This window comes from Magnolia sinica, chromosome 15 (assembly GCF_029962835.1).
Source record: "Magnolia sinica isolate HGM2019 chromosome 15, MsV1, whole genome shotgun sequence".
Taxonomy (NCBI): Eukaryota; Viridiplantae; Streptophyta; class Magnoliopsida; order Magnoliales; family Magnoliaceae; genus Magnolia; species Magnolia sinica.
Genome location: NC_080587.1, coordinates 24,963,024 through 24,989,076, shown reverse-complemented (window position 1 = coordinate 24,989,076; position 26,053 = coordinate 24,963,024). Strand labels below are relative to the sequence as shown.

Here is a 26,053-nt window from a genome sequence, read left to right as displayed (position 1 = left end):
AAGAAACAAGAAGCACAAGGACTTACGTGGTTTAGCAATATACCTACTCCATGGGATAGCAATACAAAACTTTTTTCTTCACAATAAAAAAGGTAAACAAAAATACAAAGTTTACCTCTCTCTCATGAGTACAAGGAATCCCACATCAAAGAATATCCTAGAAGATAAATACAATGAAATACATCTTTCTAACTGTGACCCTCCTTATATGGACCACATCAGTGAATATCAATCCTCAAAAAATAAAAACAAACTTCACCTCATGTACCTGTATATGAAGGTACATACGTTCGTTATTTTTAACGAGGGAGAGCAGGAGACGTCACTGCTAATGTAACAAAATTTACTCCAATCATTAAAGTGCACACTAAAATTTAAGTACGGGGCCAAACATCAAATCCATCTGTAATTTAGGTAGGCCATGCGAAGGAAAGCTTTTGGAGGTTGAGTGATTTAGGATTGCCATGCAAAGGAAAACAATTTGAAGGGTGAGGGTATCCCTAGCATGGGCTGACACACCTAGTTGTCTAGGGTGGATATTAAGTAAACATCGGTGGAGCTAACTCGAGCAGCTGACCCCTTTGCACTAGGGGCACCCTAAGTAAGACTTCAGGTAATCCCTTGATTATTAATTACTTGAGTTGCTATGGTAGCCTATCGTAAAAATAATAATAATAATAATAAATAAAAAATAAAAAAATAAAAAATAAATCCAGAATGTAAGTAGGTAGTTTTTTTTTTTTTTTTAAATAAAAAATAAAATTTAAAGCGTAACTTATTAAAATGTCCATCAAGTGGATCACATCATCTGATCCAAAGGGCATACGCCCCACAGTTAACAGTTATCTGGATACATGTATGCACCCCGAATTCAGTTATCTGGATTCAAAGTTCAGGTCCAGGTACAGAAGTGGGGCCCATATGGAGAAAAAATCATAAACAAAAACAAGAAGTCGTTTACATAGAAAATTAAAATTTCGTGGATTTTTCAACAATGAAACGCATTGGGTATATGAAGAAAATTGGGGACCTAAAGATAAGCCACATAAATTTTGGCTTTTTCATGAAAATAGATTAGAAAAATCCAAGGGTTTGACGAAGATACAGTTCACATGCGAATCTCGATGGGAATCGAATTGCCCGCAGCCCACGCCACAAGGAATATCAATGTGGCACGACGTGGACCAAGCTTTGTGTAGCCACCGTGATGTATGTCTTTTATCCACACCGTCCATCCGTTTTTCCAGCTCATTTTAAGGTATGAAAAAAAACAATGATGAAAATTCAAAGCTGAAGTGAACCACACCATAGAAAACAGTTGGGATTGAATGGCCGCCGTTGAAAACTTCCAGGGTCTAGAGAAGTTTTGGATCAAGCTTATATTTGTGTTTCCCCTTCATCCAGGTCTTTTTGACCTTATGAACAGGTTGGATAGAAAATAAAACATCATGGTCAGGCCTAGGAGGTTTTTAACGGTGGGCATTCAATTCCCACTGCTTTCTGTGGTGTAGTCCACCTGAGCTTTATATCTGCATCATTTTTTGGCTCATGATTTAAAATGAGATGAAAAAACGGATGGACGGTGTGGATAAAACAAATAACATTACGGTGGGCCCCACAGAGTTTCGGCCACGTCGTGACATAGGGATATTCCTGTTGCGGGTGTGCTCCGGATAATCCGCTTCCCTCTAGATGGCTATTGGTGGCAAATCGATTTTCAATGGAGTGATTGGCCGGGAAAGCATGTGGGGCCCACCTTAGTCTTTGATCACTGCTGCCAGTCCTCTATATAAAGGGCCATGAGTAGAAGATGAAATGCATCACATACATCTCCATGGCTGCTTCATCTCTCACTAGTAACAGCCATTTGATGGTTGCAGCGCTTGCTCTTGGGCTGCTAATGGCATGCCTGGACATTGCAGGTAACGTGTCTGTTTATTTAGAGGTGGTTCTCCTACAACGTCTACAACGTAGTGTGTGGGGCCCAACGTGATGTTGTCACGGCATCAAATCCGTCCATTGATTCTGGTGTGGGACAGATGGAACACATGATCGATGGCCGGCCGGCAGTCTAGGCTGGAAGGTTCTAGTGGCCCTGTAGGCGTCTCCATCCCAACTGTCCCTTGTGGTGTGACCCACCTCATGGATGGTTGGATGTGTGTGCTATATCAGGGTAGGCCCCACATACCACATTCTAGAACTAGCTTATTCACAGACGTTGGAACCGGATTGCGTCCTGCGCCCACCTGGATGAACTCCATGGGGCCCACCATGTTGCATGGATTTTATCCACACCGTCAGCCTATTTTTCCGGTTCATTTAGAGTATTGTCCCAAAAAATGAGTCGGATCCAAGGCGGGATTGAACCGAAGACTTCAACTGAAGATTGGGTACGGTTTCCTTTGGGTTGGGCAACCGAAGACTTCAACCCGATTCCGACCCGAGTTTTATTGGGTTGATGTTTGTATAGCCCAAGCTCGAAACCAAACCTAACACATCTTACTCAAACCCGACCTAATGTTGAGCCGGTCGGTCGACTTGATTCATCCCTATAGGAAATATTGGAGATTGAACACCTACCATTGAAAATTTTTAGGGGCCACAAAAGCTTTAGATCAAGCTGATATATGTGTCTTCCCGACATCAAAGATCTGTGTGACCTTATAAACGGATTGGATGGTAAATAAACATCCAGGTGGGCCTTTGGAAGATTTCGATTGCGCGCCCCATTTATTCCACTGCTTTCCATGGTGTGGTTCACTTGAGCTTTGGATCAGCCTCATTTTAGGTTATGGGTCCTACTGTAAAATGATCTGACGAAATAGATGGACGGGTTGGATATAACACATACATCATGGTGGGGCCATATATAGAGCTTTACCAAGTCAAAGCAGTACCGACCTCGTCCTGTTTTCTGCACCACGCAATCCGAGACCTAGCCATCCGTTTTTTCGTACGCTTTGTACCACCTAATAATGCACCGACATGATTTTTTGGCCACGAACATTCATTGCATGCATAGGCCACCCTATGAACGTGGTAGGACCGGACGCGGTTTGGCTAGTGACGCTGCCACCAGCCGCCTGGTGGTCAGTGCTATGTGGACCCCACCATAATGTATGTGTTTTATCCACGCCGTCCATCCATTTTGAAAGATAATTTTAGATCTTGATCTCAAAAATGAGGTAGATCTAAATTTCAGGTGGACCGCACCATGGGAAAGCAGTAGTGATTGAATGTCCACCAATAAAAACCTCCTAGGGCCCACTGTAATGTTTATTTGACATCTAACCTGTTGATTAGGTCATACCAACTTGGATGAAAGGAAAAAATATATATCATCCTGATCCAAAACTTTTATGGCCCCCAAAAAGTTTTTAATGGTCGACATTCAATCAACACCGTTTCCTGTAATGTGGTCCACTTGAGACTGGGATATACCTCATTTTTGGGTTCCTAATATAAAATTATCTATAAAAATATATGGACGGCATGAATGAAACACATACATCATACTGGGCCCACAGAGCACCTACCACCAGCCATTGGCTAGTGCAGGGTCAGTAGCCAATCCGTTTCTGGTACGACCAGCACACATGTACCAAGTTGGCATGTGCAATCTTGCTCTAAAGACTTACACGAGCCTGATGTACTTACCTGACTTGATTGGGACTCAGTCAGACCCGATCCGGTTCGATACCCTGACTCGTCTGACTCGGACGAGTTGCGATTCGACTCTGATCTAAACTAGTCGGATCGAATCGCCGGGTCTTTTAATTACTAGGTCCTAATGAAAAAAAAAACTGATTTCCACTGGAAGATTCAAGTCCCATTGCTCAAGCATTTCACTACAATGCAGGTGCACAATCTGTAGGAGTTTGTTATGGAATGGATGGCAACAATCTACCTACACCACGGGAAGTCGTAGATCTTTACAGGTCAAAAAACATCGGACGGATGAGACTCTACCATCCAGATCCAGCGGCCCTCCAGGCCTTGAGGGGATCCAACATTCAAGTCATGCTAGCCGTTCCTAACGACAGACTTCAAGAGCTGGCAACCAACCCGGCCGCCGCCAATACATGGGTCCAGAACAACGTAAGAAACTACTGGCCTGACGTCCGGTTCAGGTATATTTCCGTCGGCAATGAAGTAATCCCCCGCGGTTCAGCACAGTTCGTCCTACCCGCCATGCAGAATGTCTTCAACGCAATCTCATCCGCCGGGCTACGTGACCAGATCAAGGTGTCCACAGCCGTCGATACTGGCGTCCTTGGAAACGCCTTTCCACCCTCCGATGGTGTCTTCAGCGATGCCGCCCGAGGAAGCTTGGAGCCAATCGTGCGGTTCCTAGTTAGCAATCAGGCCCCACTCCTCGTGAATTTGTATCCTTATTTTAGTTACACAGGGAACCAAGCCCAAATCTCTCTTCAATATGCATTGTTCACTTCTCCGACGACCGTCGTTACCGATGGCCAATTCAGGTACCAGAACCTGTTTGATGCTATCTTGGATGCTACCTACGCCGCTTTGGAGAAGGTGGGCGGGTCATCGGTAGAGATTGTTGTGTCTGAGAGTGGGTGGCCGTCCGCCGGAGGTAATGCAGCGACTGTTGAGAATGCAAGAACATACAATTCGAATTTGATACGACATGTTCGACAAGGGAGTCCAAGGAGGTCTGGGAGGGCCATAGAGACTTACATATTTGCTATGTTTAATGAGAACCTGAAGGGTGGGGCGGAAACTGAAAAGAACTTTGGGCTTTTCTTCCCTGATAGGCGACCTGTGTATGATATTAGTTTCACTTGAAAGAGTTTTGAGGTCGAGAGAGATTGAATAAGAGCCATTGGCTATGCATATGTATTACTTAAATCTTGAATAAGATGCAGCACGGCTAGCAGGTTAGCATAAAAGGCAGCTGTACGTGTTTAGCAAGTTCTTCTCCATGTAATGGAAATTTCAAATGGAAATAAAGGGCTTCTATATATCTTGACTTACTCTTAACATCAATCTCATGTGGATGGTTTTGTAGTAGAAATATGATTTATAGTCCATTTGTTTCACGCCCTTAGAAGGGGCGTCAGACATTTGAATTGTGTTTTGAGCTAAACCCAACTCTGGGTTGTGCGTTTGGATGCACTTTCATTAAGTCACTTAAAAAGAAGGATGAAAACTAGGGGTGTAAATGGGCCGTGATCGGGCCCGGAACATCAGAATTTTGAATAAGGACGGCCCAATGGCCCGGTCTGAAACAGTTCAAAATCCGGGCCAGACCTACCTCAAGTTCGGCCCGTTGACCGCACCAGTGAAAACTCCTTTTGCTGAAATCCCCTCTTGCTGAGTACGTCTAAGCAAGCCCACATTGGCTGGTGTCACCGGCCAAATGGGTGCAAGGTTGCACAATGCCTACCATAAAAGTGGCTTCAACTAGAGCTGTCAATGGGTACATGGACTTGGGAGTATGCAATGGGTCCAATTCGACTTTAATGGGTCTGGGCACCCTTTTAGACCCGGTAAGAAATCGAGTTGGCTTAAGTCTTGCCTTTTGTACCTAAAAATGGGGTCCGATCAGGTTTGGGTCAAGTCATCAACTTGAACCAATTAAAATTCGTTAAGGTAGACACACGTATTTGAGAAAAGGTTCTACGAGGTTAACTTTACGAGAATTTTTCATGAGGTTTCTATGTGCAACACCTTGGCCAACTAATACTCAGGTATTGGATGTCATTGAGTGTTACCAATAAAATTTTAATTAAAATATATAGAAAGCCGCACAAGCTTACATGTGTGTATACTTGGAGACCGAAGGATCACGAGTTAAAATTTAACCTAGGAGCCTGTGGCTCGATTGAACCTCGTACCCTAATAGATTGAACCGTATCGTAGTACATGCAGGACCTGGGCCATCGGATTCCTGATCCATTAGAGCCTAGCTTGCAACTAGAGGAAGTTGACGTTGCTTAGCAATGAACGAAATGCTCGATATGAGTAATGGTCAACAGAACATGTGGGTGAACCCCTAGGACCCCGAGAATAGTGAACCAATCCGATTCAGGACAACTTAGGTCATGTCGGTTGTTCTAACTTGGGTAGCGTAAAAACAGGACAAAATTGGCATTTGTTGGTCCAACTGACCAATTGTCGATCCTTGTTGGTCCAACCAACAATTGTCATTGGTCCAACCAATTGTCTCTAAATTTCAATACTCTTACAATCATCGAATTTACAAGTGGGGGTATAAAAGGCTTTTGCCCCTTTTCTTTCAATTTGCAAATTTGAAAATTGGAGTGAGAGAGTGAGCGAGATGGAGTGAGAGAGTGAGAGAGAGCTTGAGGGGACATCGGAAGATCGGGTGTGAATCATCGCACTAGGCCATTCCTCTCCAAATCAGGTTCGTGCATGCCATCTCACATCTTCTCTAGCTAGAAAACTCGTCGATTAGCTAGGTAGAGAGTCCTCTCAAGGTGCATGCACATCTTTTTCCTAATTTTTAGCAATTAGAAGCTATTAGGGTAAGAAATCCATATTTCTCATCGAAATCTTAGGATTTTTTATGCTAGGGTTTGTTTATGTTAGGGTTTGGGGTCTTTACAAGCAATTTATGGTGGCTCATTCTTGTCTGGGAGCCGTATTTGAGCATGGCTTCGTGAGGGCATCGGTTGTGTGCCAATTTTAAGCTTCGGTTGCCGAATATAGTTGGAGATTGTTCGATTTGAGATAGGTAAACCTTTAACCTTGTTGAAAGTTTAATTATGTTACAATCTGAGAATTAATGATAGAATTGTCGATGAATTAAGATTTGGAGCTCTTTCCCTCAAATTCTCTATGCCTATGCTACATCGAAATCGAGAGATTTCTGATTCTAAAGTGAGATTTACCCTTCAAGTATTTTAGCGATATTTTTTGTCTTTCAATAGTCTCAATATTTGATAATCATGTTGATTAATTTATGAATCATGCGATGACCCTTACAAACTATCTTATGTGTGTTAAATTTAGGATGAATTGTTAGAATCCATAACATACTTTGCTCCTTCTTAAAATCCGTAAATGTTTATAATCCTATATATGATCACATAATATGTTTAGCCTACGCTTAGGTTAAATCAAACACGTGTACTCCTTAGATTTATAATCATATTAATATAATCCTTATCTCGTGGAATTCATGTAGATATGAATTATAACATGCCTTGATATGGATACACATGAATTGTGTGGATACATCGCACACTTAGAATAGTGCCTTGTCGGCTCCTCTGGTACTTGAACTAATGGTCATTCTAGGAATTGAGTTAAATGAAATTCCATTGTAGACTTACTATTTTGGTGTATCATTATGTCTTGTTAGCCTTGTTTGGGTGGAATCTCATTATTGTGTCCTTTAATGAACTTAGTGCCTTATTGGCTTTTATTAGGAGTAACCCGTTTATTGGATTTATATATCCGGAATGGTAAGGCCTACATGTTGGACTAAGGTTGGCCATTAGTTGTAAAGGCTTATTAAATGGATTGTTTGAGAATTAAATTAATAAAGGTTTGCATTAATCATGCATTCATGGCACGCAGGCATTATCAAATGGCTAATCTAGATTATATGGGCGTGATGTACCCTGAGTACTTCTGTGGGCTCCTACACCACTGTTTGAACGACCCATTTATTGTGAGTTGGGTCGACTGTTTGAAAGACCCAATCTCTTATAACGAGCTGGGTTGACTATTTGAAAGACCCAGTCTCTTATTACATTGTGAATGGGTCAACTATTTGAAAGACCCATTCTCTTGCATTTGGTCCGGCTAGATGTGCATCCCCAGTTTAATAAACATTTTATGCATTCATACATTTAAATAAAATGAATTATAAACTATGATTGTTTCGTACGTCTTTTTATGAAACTATACCTGATTAATATGTCATTGTGTAATTATGGGAAAATTTCTCATTGAGCCAGTGACTCACGTCTTGAAGATTCTGTCGACAATGAGGAGATTCAGTTTTTCTCAACTTCCACTCCCAGACAACGAGGAGATTCTCTGACTTAGGCTCCCCAATAGCAGTTATACCAACGCCTAGGTTCTACCTCAGCAATCTAACTCTGTAAAGCCCACCCTATTACATCAAGAGTAGAGTTAGGATTGGAGACATCCAATCATCCATTTTCTGATTCAAGAAAAAGAGTATATGATTTTCCTTTTCTCCTTCTCACATCTCAATCAAGATCAAAACGTAGTCTATTCCACGCATTTCCTATTCTGTAAATAATATTTCCTTTTCTTTTACTGCATTTACTTTCTATCACCTTATATTTCTTATTTTGTTTGCCTGCCCAGGGCTTTGGCTCTGCGAAGCAAGGCTAAGACCTTCTTTCATTTACTTTTTATTGCCTTTATTTCTTATTCTATTTGCCTGCCCGGGGCCTCAACTCTGTGAAGCAAGGATAGGATCTGTTATCTTTCCTTCTTGTTTATTTCTTACTTTGTTTGCTTACCCATTCTCTTTTGACTTTATGAAATAAGGCTAGGATCTGTTTGCTTTTCCCTTTTTTTCAACTGCCCAACCCTCTCATAGGTTGTGTAGCATGGCCATATGACTAACATTTCTTGCAGATATGTGATTTCTCCAAAAATTGCACGTCCCTTAAAAAAAAGACTGCACGCAAGTGCAAGCGAGAGAATTTACCTAAACCCTTCTTCTCTCGTAACTGAGACCCTTACACAGAGTTCCAAGATCGCAGGTCAATCATAGGAGTCATTCATGTTAAAGGATTTTTTCGATTCTTCGACCTTACTCAGCAAGTTTACAGCTCTGGCAATCATGAAGTATTACCTCGCCAAATCGATTGGTGATGATTTCAATAATTTCAAACATATTATTCTGGCCACCTTGGAAAGGTATTCCGCAACTAAGGAAGCCACAACAAGCTAAACAAATCATGTACATAGAGTAATCATCACCACTTTAAAGGATCAACCGCACACAATAATGAAAACATAATCCTATGAAAGGCATTCTTCCACCGCATTCCGCGCATATCAAGCACTATGTCGCACGCGCGTCCGGGGGGAGATTCACAAGTACTGACTGGGTTAGAATTATGCATGTTGAAGCAGTGTAAAACTTTTTCAACATAACCCTTATAGGTTATTCAGACTTTTGTATTCTTCCTATCTCTAAGTATGGTCATCTTAAGAATCTGATTAACAGAGTTAAATTTTTCATATCAAATTTCCTAGCCAAATGAGTTTTTAATGTTGCAATAGTATCTCTACTAGCACCTGTAACTAGCATGTCATCCACATAATGAAAAGATAATAGATCCACCATTACCATAGTTACAAACATTGGAACAATGGTCTGTCTCACATCTTTGAAATTTCAAGCTCATAATAAAGGAATCAAACTACTTATGCCAACACTTTGTTACATGTTTTAAATCGTAAAGTGATATGTTCAACTGATAAATGAAATTATTCTCATTTTATTCAATAAAGCCTTTGAGTTGAGTCATATAAATTTCTTCATCAAGATTTGCTCAAGTTCTAAGTCAAACACCATTGTCATATTTAATACAGTACAAATAGTACTGATCAAATGAATAATTGGAGAGAAATTTTCATTAAAGTTAATACCTAATTTATGAGTATATATTTCTCATCCCATGTGCCATCTTTTAATATTCCCATTAATATCTTTTTTCAGCTTATAGACCCATCTGTAACCAATAGCATTCCGCCATTTAGTTAATTCAACCAATTTTCAAATCTTATTCATATGCAGAGCTTCCGTCTCATCCTCTATGAATACTCTCAATTGGCTAACATCAATAGATTCACATGCCTCTCAATATGAACAATGCTCGTGCTCTTTTGTCATGCAAGCGTAAGTCATAACATAATATTTGAGACAAACAAGTATTGTAACTCACTTCATTCGATCTTAATGACTTTGAATTTCGGCACCTACTATCTCCTCTACATGCTCTTCATCGACTTCATTTTTAACGATATCATCAACTTGCTAATCATATGAATTAGTAAGTTAATTTCAAACATTGTGTAAAGATTTTTATTCAATTATCTTTCATGACTCTAAGCTAGGAAATTCTATATCTTTTTACAACGAATCTTCATTAAAAATCACATCTTGACTAATCATTAACTTGTGAGCAGTAAGATCCAACAATTTGTACCATTTTGTTCCATGTTCATAGTTAAGAAAATTAAATACACTTTCTAAACCTCGCATCCAGCTTGGTCCTGTGCTTTTTAGTAATCTACACATAAGCATCACAACTAAAACTGTAAAAGAACGAATAATTAATAAGTTTTTTGGACCATAACTCTTCAGGGATCTTGAATATAGTATAGTCATAGGAGAACGATTTATCAAATAACCAGTTGTATTAACGACTTCTACCTAAAAACATTACTTGAGTATAACCAAACTCAGTATGCTCATAGTATGATCTATAAGCGTACGATTCATACATTTTACAACTCCGTTCTACTGTAGAGTACTTAGGACAATGTAGTGCCTCTCAATACCATATTTACTGCAAAAATTCTTAAATTCTTTTAAGATATACTCTCCATCGTTATCAGTTCTCAGACACTTAATTTTCTTTCATTTTAATTTTCAACAAATGCTCTAAACTTGATAAAATAAGCAAAAGCATCAATTTTCATTTTTAACATGTAAACTCATACTTTTATGGAAAAACCATTAATAAAAAATAAATTACTACAAACCTCCCAAGGAATCAACTGGATCCTCATAAGTATCAAAATAGATTAGATTTAAAATATCTTTACTTTTAATAATGGATAAAGGAAAATGAGCTCTATGAAACTTTCCAAATAAGCAATTCTCTTAAAAATCTAACATTAATAGACTTTAAACCAAGAAGTAAATTTCAATTAAGAAGTACATTTATTTCTTATTTGCTCATGTGGCCCAACCACATAAGCCAAATTGTAACAAAGTCTGTCACATCATTAGCAACAATAACATCGCCAACTATAATATATTCAATCAAACGATATAAATTGCACATAAATTCACATTATGCAACCACCATCGCTCCTTTTATAATTTTTAATTGAATCCTTTCACCAAAAAATTTATAGTCATCTTCATGGAACTTTCCTAATGACAGAAGACTCTTCCATAGATTTGGTACATGCCACACACCGAAAATTATGTGTACAATATCATTAAACATAATAATTTTAACATCTCCAATCTCCACAATTTTACACATGTTATCATCGCCCATATAAATTGTATCGCTATCACATGAATGATATGTGTGAAAACAATTTCTGTGTGGAGTTATATGGAACAAAGCGCCCGAACCTAAGATCTATTGATGACTCAAATTTTCTTGTGGAATCATTATAGATAATACTTCCCCATCCTTGGATAAACTGTCTTTCTCTACTAGATTTTGTTGGGAATCATTTAAATCTAATATTTCATCATGTGAATTAGGTTCGTAATTTTTTTATTTACTTTCTTGAGTCTATAATTTTTTCACGAGTGACCATTCTTTCCAAAATTTCAACATTTACCTATTTTACGCTCTTTCGACTTGGATCTCGTCTGATCTCTCCTACCGATACCCTACTCAGTAAATCTTCCTCTAACTATCATAGCATCACCCATAAATTCTCTGTACATTTTTCTACAAGACTTTTCAGTAAGCAATGTGAACACAGATGACTTTGTAATGAGATCTGGAATGTTGCTAAGATTTATAATAAAAATATATCATGAATCTGACATCGAATAGAGTAAAAGTGTGACCTTTTCTTCATTATTAGTCTTCTCATCGACCGTCGGCAATCTACCAATTAGGGTGTTAAATCCATTATAATGTTCTTACAAAGAGGATCATTCCTTCATCTTCAAGTTATACAGTTGTCGTCGGAGGAATATCTTATTTGACATTGATCTCCCTTCATATAGATTTCATAAATTTTTCCACATACTTTTTGTGTTGGTTTGATGGGAATGTTGAACAAAACTGAATCATCTAAAGTAAGAAAAAGGTCTGCTATAACTAATTGATTTTTCTTCTCAAATACCTCATTTTTCATATCTACAAGCTTCTTTTCTTTTCTTTGAATCACAATTGTACATCTTTACTTCACTAACACCGCTTTCATCTTTAACTTTCACAACATATAATTGGATCCATTGAACTTTGACACCTCAAATTTAGTAGAACTTGACCAAGCCATTTGAAACACAATTGTAAAACAAACACCAACACTAATCTTGTACTAAAAGATTTCTCAACCTTTGGCTCCAATACCAATTGTTGTGGACAAGTACATACATGTGATTAATGTAGGTGAAGTAAAAAAAAAATAAAAAATAAATAAAAATAAAACAAAACAAGAGACAATATGCGTAAGTATTTACGTGGTTCAGCATTATGCCTATTAAAGAAAGTAGCAATATAAAATTCTATTCTTTGTTAGAAATAAAAGAAACAAAAATGCAATGCTTCTTATATCTGGACCAATAAAAATTCACGTATAATGGTATATCTCGTAAAATAAATTAATAGAATGCCCAACGTTTCCCTATCTGTCACTCTCCTTGTATAGGCTGCCCTTTAAATAAATAAAAATAAATTTAAAAAAAAAAAAACCAAAAAAAAAAAAAAAAAAAAAAAAACCAAACAAACAAACAAACAAACAAACGGATATAAGAGACCTCTAATAAACTAGGCTTTATCGTCTGATCGAGGGCGGCCGGAAGGTTTCTTACTTGATGACGTCAGACATCCACTCACTGAATGCAACTCTCTAGAAGCCTAAAAGTAATTTCTTTTTTAAAAATTGATTCTCCGGTTTCAACATTATATTATTAACCTAAATTCACAGTCGGTCACAGAGCCATAGGTCGGAGAGTTAGGCAGTGTTTGACCACTTTTGGCCATTTCCTCCTTAATTCTTGCGATCTTGTACCTCCATTGAATTGTCTACAGCCTATCCCACTACACGTGTAGGCGTGGTAGTAGAGTCCTATTGCTATTTTGATTTTAAAGATAGAATGTTATCACTGCATGCAGTTGGAGGGCGGATTGCCTGTGACCCTCAGTGCCCAGGAAGCGGATTGGCTGGTGGACACACACCAGCTATCTGGCTGGTGTGGGTACGTGCGGACGCTTCTCCAGCTCCAAGTTGTACGAACGGTTCAAAGGATATCAAAATTACATGGACCCCACAATGATGTATTTATTATATCCACACTGTTCATCCATTTGGAGATATCATTTTAGAGCATTATGCCAAAAATGAGTGGTATCCAAAGGTCAAGTGGACCACACAAAAATATCAGTGGGACAATGATTCTCACCATTAAAATATTTGTAGGGCCCACGGTAACGTTTACTTTCCATCCAATCTGTTCATAATGTCACGCACGCAGACCTAGCTGAAGAGGAAAAAACAAATATCATATTGATCCACGACTTCTGTGACCCCAAAATAGTATCAATGGTAGACGATTCATTCTCCCACTGCTTTTTTGCAGTGTGGTCCACTTGATCCTTGGATCTGTTTTATTTTTTGGCTCAAAACTTAAGCCGAGCTATCCAAATGGACGGATTGTTCGGATATAACACATACCTCATGATGGGACCACAGAACTCGGTGACCTCAACACAGCAGCCAGCGCACCAGCCAATCCACTTTCCAGTGCCCGGGGCTGTGTGGGTTCAGGGAGATGTCCTTGACAAATCTACTACGTCCGTCTGTTTTGAAAGACAAGAATATGACAGGATTCTAAAAATCAGGAAGATTTAAAACTCAGGTGGGCCACACCAACAAAACAATAGGAACAACAGCCATTGAAACCTTTCTAAGGCTGACCATGATGTTTATAAGACATCCAAACGGTTCATAGAATTATTACCATTTGGATAAACTGTAGGAAAAAATAGCATCTTCGTACAAAACTTCTGTCACATGAGTTTTGGATCCCCACTGTTTCGTGTGTATGGCCCACTTGAGTTTTGGATCTCCTGAGTTATAGAATCATGTCTTTCAAAACAGATGGACAGAGTGGATTGGAAACGGATTGGCTACTCCCCCTGCCAAGAGCCCCGTGGCTTGTGGTCAGTGCTCCGTGGGCTCTATCATGATGTATGTGTTTCATCCATTCCGTTCATCCATTTTTAAAGATCATTTTAGTAATTGATCCCAAAAATTAGATGTATATAAATATTAGGTGTTCCACACCACATGAAAACAATAGTGATTAGATATCCACTATTAAAATCCTCCTAAGGCCCACTGTACTGTTTATTTGATATCCAATCCGTTGATTAGGTCATACAGGCCCAGATGAAGGTAAAAAAACAAAAATCAGCTTGATCCAAAGCTTTTATGGCCCCAAAATTTTTTTAATGGTTGACTCTCATTCAACACTGTTTCCCCTAATGTGACCCACTTGAGATTGGGATATATCTCATTTTTGGTCTCATACTGTAAAATGACATTTCAAAATAGATGGACAGCATGGATGAAACACATACCCCATGGTGGGGCCCACAGAGCACCCACCACCAGGTATTGGCTGGTGTCAGGGGGAGCAGCCAATCCGTTCCCGAGTGGATTTGTCACAGATATCTGTGACCGGGTAACACGCATTGCGCTCACGTACAGATGTACTTGGTGTTGACCGTACGGACGTATGAATTGTGAGATCAACACGGAAGTTCCTGCGCTAGCATGATAGGTGGGGCTACGGTGATGTTTGTGAGAAATCCACTCCGTCCATCCGTTTTTTGATCTCATTTTAGTACATATAACCAAAACTAAGGTGAAAAAGAAACTCAAGTAGGCCACACAAGAGGAAATAGTGAGGATTCAATGAACACTGTTGAAACATTCGTTTGGCTACCAAAGTTTGTATTAGGCTTCATCCCATGGGAATGACCTTATAAACGGTTTAGATAGCATATAAACATCAAGGTGGAGCCAGGAAGGTTTCAATTGTAAGCATTTATTTCCCCAATTTTCCCTCTCGTGTAGCCCACTTGAGCTTTCAATCCATCTCATTTTTTGTCACATGTCCTATAATGAGCTTGCAAAACAGATGGACGGGTGGATTTCTCACTAACATCACAGTGGAGCCAGCCAAAGGCCGCCTTACCTCCCCACCAGATTAATTGATTTTTTTTATATAAAGGTACCATATCAAAAGGTCCATCAGGTGGATCTAATCAAGCGACCTAGACCCCGCGAGTCCGTTATCTGGATTCAAAGCTACGTGTCCAGCTACAGAAGTGAGGCCCATGTGGAGAAAAAATTACAAACAAAAGAAGTTTTTCAATAGAAATTGAAATTGTGGACCATTCAACAAATAAAACGTGATTAAATGAAGAAAATTGCGGATTCAAAGATACACCACCCATGAATTTGGCTCTTTCAAGTACAAAGAAAAGAAAGGTCCAAAGACTCAACGAAGACAGTCCACGTGGCTCTCGATGAGTTGTTGATGGAAAATTGATTGACTGGGAAAGCATGTGGGGCCAACCTTAGTCCTTGATCAATGCTGCCAGTCCTCTATGTAAAGGGACAGGAGCAGATGATGAGATGCATCACACGTCTCCATGGCTGCTTCATCTACCACAACCAGCGGCCTTGTCATGGTTGCTACAGTGCTTGTTTTTGGGCTGCTAATGGCATTCCTGGATATTGCAGGTAACGTGCCTATCTATCTATCTATCTATCTGTCAATCGCATGCAACCTTACCAAGTTCGAGCGCTTAAGAAAAAAGGTGAAATGGATGATGCCGTTGACAAGTTCTATGGGCCCTACCTAGACGTATATATGTTGCATCTATACCGTCTATCCATTTGGAAAGATCATTTTAGGACAAGATTTCAAACCTTTGGTAGCTCTGCTGCTTAAATGAAGCATACGAGAGAAAGGAGTGTAACAATGATGCCCACCATCAAAACATTCCTAAGGCCCACCATGATGTTTATTTTCCATCTAACTTGTTTATAATGTCACATAGATCTGAGAATGGGTTTAAAGGGGATTAGGTGAGAGTGGGTTTAAAGATCCCATGGATCATTGCAATGTCCTCTCTGGGACTCACATACCAACCCTTGCTGCGAATCGGCGCTTGGGCAAGGGATTTAAGCAATCCTGCTCTGGTTTTGTGTGGGCGTTATTATACCCTTGATTTCTGTGGTGTGGTCTATAAAAATTTTGGATTCATCTCATTTTTAGGCCCATCCCATAAAATGATGTCACAAAACGAATGGATGATGTGGATATAACACATACATCATAATGGGGTCTGCATGGCTGGGTGACATCAACGCACAAATGGGAGGCGGTGGTTTGTGGCAATTCCAAACGGGCGCGGTTTAGCTTGTGTTAGGTGGCTAGTGATTGTTGCTATGTGGACCCCATCATAATGTATGTGTTTTATCCACAATGTCCATCCATTTTGAACTATAATTTTAGGGCTTGATCCCAAAAATGAGGTAGATATAAATCTTAGGTGGACCACACCATTGGAAAACAGTAGTGATTGAATTCCACCATTAAAAACCTCCTAGGGCCAACTGTAATGGTTATTTGACATCTAATGGGTTGACTATATCAAAAAGACTTGGATGAAGGGAAAAAATATATATCAGCTTGATCCAAAACTTTTCTGGCCCCCAAGAACTTTTTAATGGTAGTCGTTCAATCAGCACTGTGCAGTCCACTTGAGATTTGGATCAAACTCATTTACGGTCCACTTGAGATTTGGATCAAACCCATTTTTGGGCTCATACCATAAAATGATCTAGAAGAATGGGTAGACGGCATGTATGAAACACATACATTATATTGGGGCCACAAAGCATACATAGGTGAATACCCTATCTGTTTCCATTCCTGACTCTTTTTTTTTTTTCTTTACACAAGCACCTTTTTTCTTTTACACACGTGCACACACACCACCACACACTCACGCCGTAGTGGAATTTACCACCTATGGTTACGCGAACCCTCAACCGAGTGTTGAAACTCCTACGAGTCTACCACCAGAGTAAGAGTAAGGACCCCCATTTCCATTCAAGACTTGTTAATTTCAAGTCTTTTCTTCCAATTCCAAACATGAAGTGGAATGGCCTCCAAGCCATCAGATTACACGACAATCCCCGATGGTATGTAATTATTACATTTTGCGAATTCCATCCCACTTAAACCCATCTAATCCCATGCACCAAACACCTCCTATGGTAGTCACAGTGAGGCCGAACTTGATCCTTGTATTCTATATCCACGCCGTCCATCTGTTTGGAAGATCATTTTACGATAGAGCCCAAAACTCAATAAGATGTAAAAAAAAAAAAAAAAAAAAAGGTGTACCATACTATCGGAATAGTGGTGATTGAATGTTGTACCATTCAAAATTTCCTATGCCCGCTATGATATTTACATAATGCTTATTTTCCATCCAACTTGTTGATAAGGTCATATAAACTTAGATGAAGTGAAAAAACAAATATTTGCTTTTATGTGTCTCATTAATTGTTAATCACCACTGTTAAGATATGGTCCACCTCAGAATTGGGTATGCTTAAGTTTTGGACTCATATCCTAAAATGATATATAAAAATTGATGGGTGGCGTGGATACAGTATGCATAAATCAAGGTGGGCTCCATGGTAAAGCTGCACCGTATTGAGTGGGGCCGCACTTAATCTGCTCCCGACACAGGCAGAAGCAGATTTCCTGCTAAAGGATTTGATAGTAATCCACATTAAAGAAAGGCCTACCGTTAAAACCATCCTAGGCTGCCTTTTGATGTTTATATGATACACAAACTATTTGTAACATCATTTCCACTGGGATGAACAAAAAAAAAAAAAAAAAAAAACTTAGCATAATACAAAAATTTTGTGACCATAGTAATGTCTTAGGGGTGGTTGTTCAATCCCCGTTGTTTTCTCTCGTGTGGCTCATTTGAGACTTGGATCTAGCTCATTTTTAGTCATATGTTCTAAAATGATCTCATAAAATAGATGAACGGAATGGATTTATCATAAACATAACGCTGAACCTCACCTAGGCTCTAGCGCAAAAACTTCTTGTTAAAGGCTCTATAAGGAAATCCCATGAGTGTGTCCCACCGTGTTGTCGTGTTCTGTGGGCTCCACCATAATGTTAACGATATCCACACTGTCCACCTATTTGACAAGATCATTTTAGGGTATTAGATCAAAGGTGAGGTAGATCCAAGGTTCAAGTGGATCACAACATAACAAGCGCAGTGGGAATTGAATGCCTACCATTTGAGAACTTTTTGGGGCCACTAAATTTTTGGATAAAGTTTATATTTGTTTTTGACCTTTCATCCCAGTCTGTGTGTCATTATGAACAAGGTAGACAACAAATAAACATCATAGTGAGCCTTAAGAACGTTTCAACTGTGGACATCATTCTTGTGATATGATTCATTTTAGCCCCGATATGCTTTTTTACTGGGCTCATGACCTAAAATGATCCATCATGGTAGGGCCCACAAAAGAATAAACGATGTTGATACAACATATCCATCTTGGTAGGGCCCACAAAATTTGATGACGGCCACCTAGTATGTTCATGGCATGCAATCTGCTCGCATCCCTATCCATATTGGCCTTAGCAGGCGAACTGAATACTTAGATGATAAATATCAATTACATAATGCCAATTTTTTCGGTTTTACCTTTTCCTAAAGCGCTGGCATCTTTCTAGCGTAGTTTTCAAATTTTCCATCAAATGGTGGAAGACAAAACACATCTTGACCTTGTATTAATGTTGTGGGAAATTGACTGTACTTGCCTCGAAGTTTGGGCAAATTACCCATAAAGCTACGTCATTCCATATATCCTTAGAAGGGCCTTCTGACATCTTTTGGAGATTGTTTCGGATGAAAATGCTCCTGACCTTGGTTCAGGATTTGTACGGTCCTGGAGTGAAGTAGAAGTCACCTGCTATTGCAACCCCTGAGAAAGTGACGGATCGGCAAAACCCAGGTCCGGTTTAAATAAAATCATGTTCTGACACCAACTTGTAATGCCCTGAATTTTGAGGGTCATGTGTAACACCCTAAAAATCAAGGGTCGAACAGAAGCTCGGCTCCCGAGTTCCAATGCATCACTTATGCAACATAGATAATGATAATTAAATATTGTCCATATTAGTGCATTAAACATGAATGGGATTACCCTAGATCAGCATATCATACTCCAGAGACAATTAGATTACGCAAGCAGAAGATTGTGATAGATATATGAAACACATAAGTTGTTGTAAGTCTTCAGAGTGTGAACATGTTACCAGGTTAAATAATTACGTGTTTAGTTCCAAAATATACAAAATGATAAAGTGTAACGTCATTTAATTCATATCCCTATAGCCTCGGTGATACAACTCCAGGTCTACATAGAACCGCCAGAGAGTTGCAGATAGGAGAACTCCTCCTCGTCGTCATAGAAGGCAAGCTTCGTCTCGTAAGCCTCGACATCACCTGAAACTGCAACAGAGTCTGGTTGGTGTTTTAAAACACCGTCCCAAAGTGGGAGTGAGTGATCAACTCAGTGGAGTTATAAAGCAAAGGTTAACATGTTATCAATTCAGTTAAGCAGTAATGATAAAGCAATACAACAAGCATTCTTAAGTATTCTGGTTAATGCAAGGATGGGATGCGATAATGATGTATGCCCTCGCCTGCACTCCCTCTGCGAGATCATCTCACGGTCGCGCATGCAACACTCCCGCTGTGCTCAACTGCAACGCTAAAGGTACATGCAATGTGGTGCATGTGTGTGATTAACCAAGTTCTTAATTAGACTTATTCATACAACAGGTTTGGAAAGCTAAGGTACCTCTCTTTATATCATTTACCCAAACAATGATCTATCTAGGGTCGTCAATCCTAGTTAATCACATACGATAGGCAAGTTCGCGAGTTTACACTATAGGTCATTACGGGAGGCTCGTCACCTCAGCGTAAGCTTAATTCACACTCGAGGTCACTACGAGAGGCTGGTCACCTGATCGTAGGCCTATTTTATACTCAAGGTCACTACGGGAAGGCTCATCACCTTAGCGTAATCCGACAGCTCGAATACGGTGTCTCATACACCACCATATTCGGCTCATGAGTTTGGGTTGCTCACTGGTCACTACAGGGAGGCTCGTCATCCCAGCGTAGGCCGACAGTTCAACCACAGTGTCCCATACACCACCATGCCCGGCTCATGAATCTTAGTGGATCGTGGTACCAAGGTTAAACGGGTTTTGCACTGGTAAGTGGTACCTTAGATTTAGACAGTAGCGTCCATATATGGTGAACATATATTAGGCCAATCGGGTTACTTGACAAGCTCGACTGGTACGAGCGCACATTGAATTAATCGACATGAAGCGCATACGCACTTCTCGTAGCGTAACCACTATCAATAATTAGCGTACGACTCAGATTCATTGAACGTATCCGTCGTGGCGAAACTAGTTTGGCCACTGATCGTAAGCCATTACCGATTGCCTGGACTACGTACTAGTCCCAATCATACTCAAACACAATAGGCATCCAAATGTGATAGTCTAATCAACATGTGACAACCAAATTAAACACAAATCTCATTTGAGCATTTCAACAAACGCTTAATGCACATGTTATTATACATAGGCATTTCATCCATAAATCACATAGTAGTAAGTTAGGTTACATGAAGGAAATTGTAGCTATAGATAAGGTAATTAAGAATCCTTTCTCAACAACCTCATTAAATACATTTCAACAAGCATTTTCTCATTCGGGCATTTTATCAAACACTTAGACTACACATATCAACATAAATGTAATAAATTAGTTATAACGTATATTATAGCAAGTCCTTTCACAACAGAGTTGTCACACGTATAACAATCATGTATTCCCAAGCAATAATCATGGCAAGCACAAATCATAATTCTATATTCATACTAACATTTCAACAAACACATGGAATGCATTAATTTCAACATAGTTCATATATATATATATATATTAATACGTGGAAAAACATCGCATCTAAGCATATGTAATAGCAATCAAGTCAGTCATAAATCATTACTGACATTGAAAGCCTTAAAAACCATAACCTAAACATTTATAGTCCACACCTTTCGTCGGTAAACTCGTATCGAACTCAGTTCGAACACTATGCCTTCGTCTACGGCACAACGGCTACTTGAATCACGAAATAAGTTAGCTATTTCATCGATTCTTCTACTTGGATACCCAAAACGGATTAGGGTTAGGGTTTCTTACCTAAAAACAGAATCAAAATCGCCGGTATACCGATGCAGGAAGGATGATTTGGCACGTGAAGCAGTGGGAACGTATCCCGGCAACTATCTCTCACTCTCTCTCTCTCTCTCTTCTCCTCACTCTTTCCTTCTCTTTTCTCTCTTCTCTCTCCTAGGGTATGAAATTTCGTATGGATGAGAGAGGGGTGGGTTAAGGCCCTTATATAGGTCCTATGAAAACAAAAGAAGAAGGTCTGTAAAAGGTGCATGTGAAAGGCTACATTCGGCCCTTCCAAGCTCATATATTCTTTGGTATTCTCCAAGGGAAAATGGATTGGCTACTCCCACAGTCACCGAGCATGACGTATGTGTTTCATCCATTCCGTTCATCTGTTTTTACAGTGAAAGGCACGATCGTTCATCTGTTTTGATAGATCATTTTAGGGCTTGATCCAAAAAAAGAGGGGGATCATTTTCATGATCGATGACGCTCATTCATCACTGTTTCCTGTGATGTGGTCCACTTTCTATTGGGATAGCTCATTTTTGGTCTCATACCATAAAATGATCTGGAAAAATATATGGACGGCATGGATGAAACACATACATGGAGGCATTTTCAAAACTTTTGTGATTGTTTCAGACAAAAATGCCCCTCACCTTGGTTCAGGAGACGTACGGACCTGGAGAGAATCAGAGTTTCCTTCGGTTTCAACCCCCGAGAAAGTGACGGATTGGCTACTCCCCGGGGCACTGGCCAATGGCTAGTGCTCGACGATCTATGAGCCCCACCACCACGTATGTGTTTCATCCATGCCATCCATATATTTCTCTAGTTCATTTAATGGTAAGATTCCAAAAACGAGTGATGCTCCTAATAGAGAGTGGGCCTTAGGAGGATTTTAATGGTGGATATCAAATCATTATAATTTTCCTGCAGTGTAGTCCACCTGAGATTTAATCACTCTTGTTTTTGGGTTCAAGCCATAAAATGATATTTAAAAGTGGATGAACGGCATGGATGAAGCACATACATCATGGTGGGGCCCACAGAGCATCGATCAGCAGCACCGCGAGCTTCGGAAGGGGCAAATGTCGCATTTATTTACCTTTTAAAGACCCTCTTCTTCTTCTTCTTCTTTTGTTTTCCTAGAAAAGGGAAATCCAGGGACCAACAGCGACGTTGTTTCTCCTTGTCGTTTCTCTCATCTGAAAGCCTCTTCCACTACGCGGTTAGTATTTTATTTTATTTTAACTGTAGGTAATTGCCTAAGGTAAAGGAAGATTAGAGTCGAGAAGCCGAGGGTTCTGGTTGTCACGTGAAAAGGAGTGTAATGTAGGGCACACCTTGATCAAACCTCCGCCATTGAATAGTAGATAACCACGGCATCACGTTTGTGATGGTATTTGGATCGTGGCTGCCACTTGTCACGACCGTGGTTGTCATGTTATATGGATTGTCGTCCTTAGCTTATAAGAGTCGTGGTTATCAGCTGTTATGGGTCGTTCTTGTTAACTACGACCCAGTGTGCTTCATTACCACGACCCAACATGTATGAAATCATGATCTAGTGTGTTTCATTACCATAAGATTACGACCCAGTGTGCTTCATTACCATAAGATTACGAAGACTGTGTCGGATGAATTCGATTTGATAATTAAAATTTTGTACGGTTATGCAACTCGGAAGTGCGAAAGACATAATGTGTCGTGATTTCAGCAGATGAGTTTCAAGTGACTGCACGGGGAATGACCGATGTAGTGAAGCTAAGATAAATAAAGTGTACGTGCGGTCAGTTTACACAGTGCTTGACAAGACACAACGAGACATTTCAGATGAAGTGAAGGTTTTATGTGAGACTATGAAGCCTCCAGAAATTAGAAGATCTGATGGGAGATCCAAAAAGGTTCGAATTACATCCCAGCGAGAAGATAGGCCAACACACAGATGCTCGAGATGCAGACAAATAGGTCACAATCGGCGTCGATGCACTTTCGTGCCTGCTGGCTGAGGATGAGGCCGAGGCTGATGATGACTTTTTTTATTGTTTATGATAATGTAATGTGAACTGTAATTTACTTATTGATTCATGAACTTTGGTGCATGTTAACCACCATCCAATGTGGATGCTAACCACGATCCATTGTGCATTTAAACCACGACCCATAACAACAGGTCGTGGTTGTCATGACAAATGGATCGTGATTATCATGTTATATGGGTCGTGTTTCTCATAAGGTTGTGGTTGTCAACAAAAGTCGTGGTTGTCAACAACGGATCAACAAGGACGACAACTAGGATCCATTACAACTGTGAACCACGACCTATTTAATATTACAGCCACGACCCATATCAACTACAACCAATGATTCACGTATACCACGACCCATATAACATGACAACAACGACCCACAAATCATTCCAATCAGGGTCCATGTATCATGACAACCACGACCTATACAACCTCACAACAATGACCCATATACAATGACTGCTGGGACCCATGTATCATATCAACCACGACCCAATGTAGATGATAACAAGAGTCTTTATGCATATGAACCACGAACCCAAAGATCGGAATAGTATACATAACATTGGTCTTGGTTTTCGTGATATATGGATCATGGTTGTCATGTTAATCGGTCGTGCTTTACTCAATGTCGTGGTTGTTAACAACGATCCGGTACGGATGATAACCACCATCCATTACAAATATGACAACCACGACGCATGTAAATGGTCAACCGCGTTCCATGCAAGACGACAACCATGACCCGTATAACATGACAACCACGAACCCATATCAAATGATAACTACGATCAATGCTTCACATCAACCACGAACTATATAACACGACAACCACGACCCATAGATCATGACATTCAGGATCCATATTTCATGACAATCACGACCTATACAATATTACAACCACGATCCATATTCTGGCTTCCAGGCAAATGAACTCGATATTTTGTAACATGACAATAGCGATCCATATAACATGACAACCGCGATCCATAAAACATGAAAACCACAACCCATATCAACTGATACCACGACCCATGTTACTTTGACAATCACGATCCATATATCATAATAACCACAATCCATTTTACATGAAAACCAAGATTATAAAAAAAAAAGTCAACAACGATCCTTTGCCTGGGTCATGTATTGACAACGTGAAGTATCGTGGTTGTCATCTACGAAGGGTCGTGTTTGTCATTGTGCAAGGTAGAGATGACTTTGATCAAATTGTGACAACGAAAGCCCTCACCATATCTAGTTTGAAGCCCAAGTCTTTAGCCTACAACTCTGTATCGTGGTTATTATGTTATATGGGTCATGGTGTTAATGTTCGATGGGTCGTAGTTGATATGACGATATATATCATAGTTTTCATTGTATATATCATGTAGTTGATCATGCCGAAATAAACGGTTATAAGGTGTTGAGAACTACGTGGGCTGTACATCCACCTGATAAAACTTATTTTTATGTTATGTCTTTATATACATACATTACATACGATGGTCAATTTAGATGACATTTATATATCACTGTGGACCCCATATATCTTAGTTTGTACTGAATTGATATGTCGCATGTACATACATTAAAGATGGCATGCTAAAGGCGAGAAGTTTACTTACAATTCCAAACGCAGAAGATCAATCGTCGATCATCTAGTTCAAGTCCATGGGTCCATCATAAAACGAATCTAATCCATTGGAATTGCTCATGGATGATGGATTCCTTCGAAAATTCTATTAGTGACGCGTATCAAGCCATCAGTAGCCCACACTGCGTAAAGATGACAAATTATGGGCTTTTACGAAAACTATTGGTTGAACTGTTGTGGTCTATTAGATTCAAATATTTTGACCATTCTTTGGGTAATTCTGTTTCTTAATGTTACAAATAAAATGGATGGTGTGGATCAGAGAAAAGGAAGTTTGATGTGACTTACGGAACACCGACTATATCTTGGACGCTTACGGACGCTTTTACGAATGCTTACTATTCCAAACGCAGAACATCAACCACTTGTCCCCATACGGAACACCGACTATATCTTGGAGCTTCTTCTTTGAGACCCCTTCACTTTTTATCCCTAACCCTTTTTTCTAACTGGTTTTAAATCTTCTTCATCGGGCTCCTTCGTCACCACCCAGCAAGTACATCTATACAAGTTGAGTGCAGCTCAGTTCATATAAATGGCAAAGCAAGATAATGGTTGACAGGGACGGTGTATGGTGGTTATTATGTTCTTGATGGCGGATTAGTTGGGTGGGAGAAGCCATCCATTGACAGGCCTACACAACACAACTCGGATGATTGTGGCGTATTCATGCTGAAATATATAAACTTCTTGCGAAGCATGAGTGCAATTGACTTTACGCTTGTAAGTATATATTTATTCGTCTACATTCAATCTTGATTGCTTTGTACTTTATTTTAATATTAGTTCGTTCTATTTCTGTAAGAGAAAATTCCAAAGTTTAGAAAGATAATTGCATATGACTGTCTGCAGTAGAAAAGAGCAGATGATGCTGCATTCGAAAAAAAAACAACAAGAAGAGGTGTCAGGTAGACCAGCGAAGAAATCTAAACACTGATTTGATGTTGAATGATGAATGGATTGGTGTATTTGATTTTTCTTCTGCTTATTATCATCTATAATGGGTTGGTGAATGAGATGGGTTGTAATTGTCCATGAACAATTCGAAGTGGGATTGC

The 26,053-nt window shown here is 39.6% G+C and overlaps 1 protein-coding gene across 1 annotated transcript; it reads left to right on the top strand.

The window, feature by feature from the left end:
- Positions 1-1,787: 1,787 nt before the first annotated feature.
- LOC131227403 (glucan endo-1,3-beta-glucosidase-like) lies at positions 1,788-5,004 on the top strand. The gene is made up of 2 exons (XM_058223200.1): positions 1,788-1,922; positions 3,860-5,004. Exons 1-2 carry the CDS (start codon positions 1,811-1,813, stop codon positions 4,807-4,809), a joined length of 1,062 nt encoding a protein of 353 aa, XP_058079183.1. The 5' UTR covers positions 1,788-1,810; the 3' UTR covers positions 4,810-5,004.
- The last annotated feature ends 21,049 nt before the right edge of the window (positions 5,005-26,053 follow it).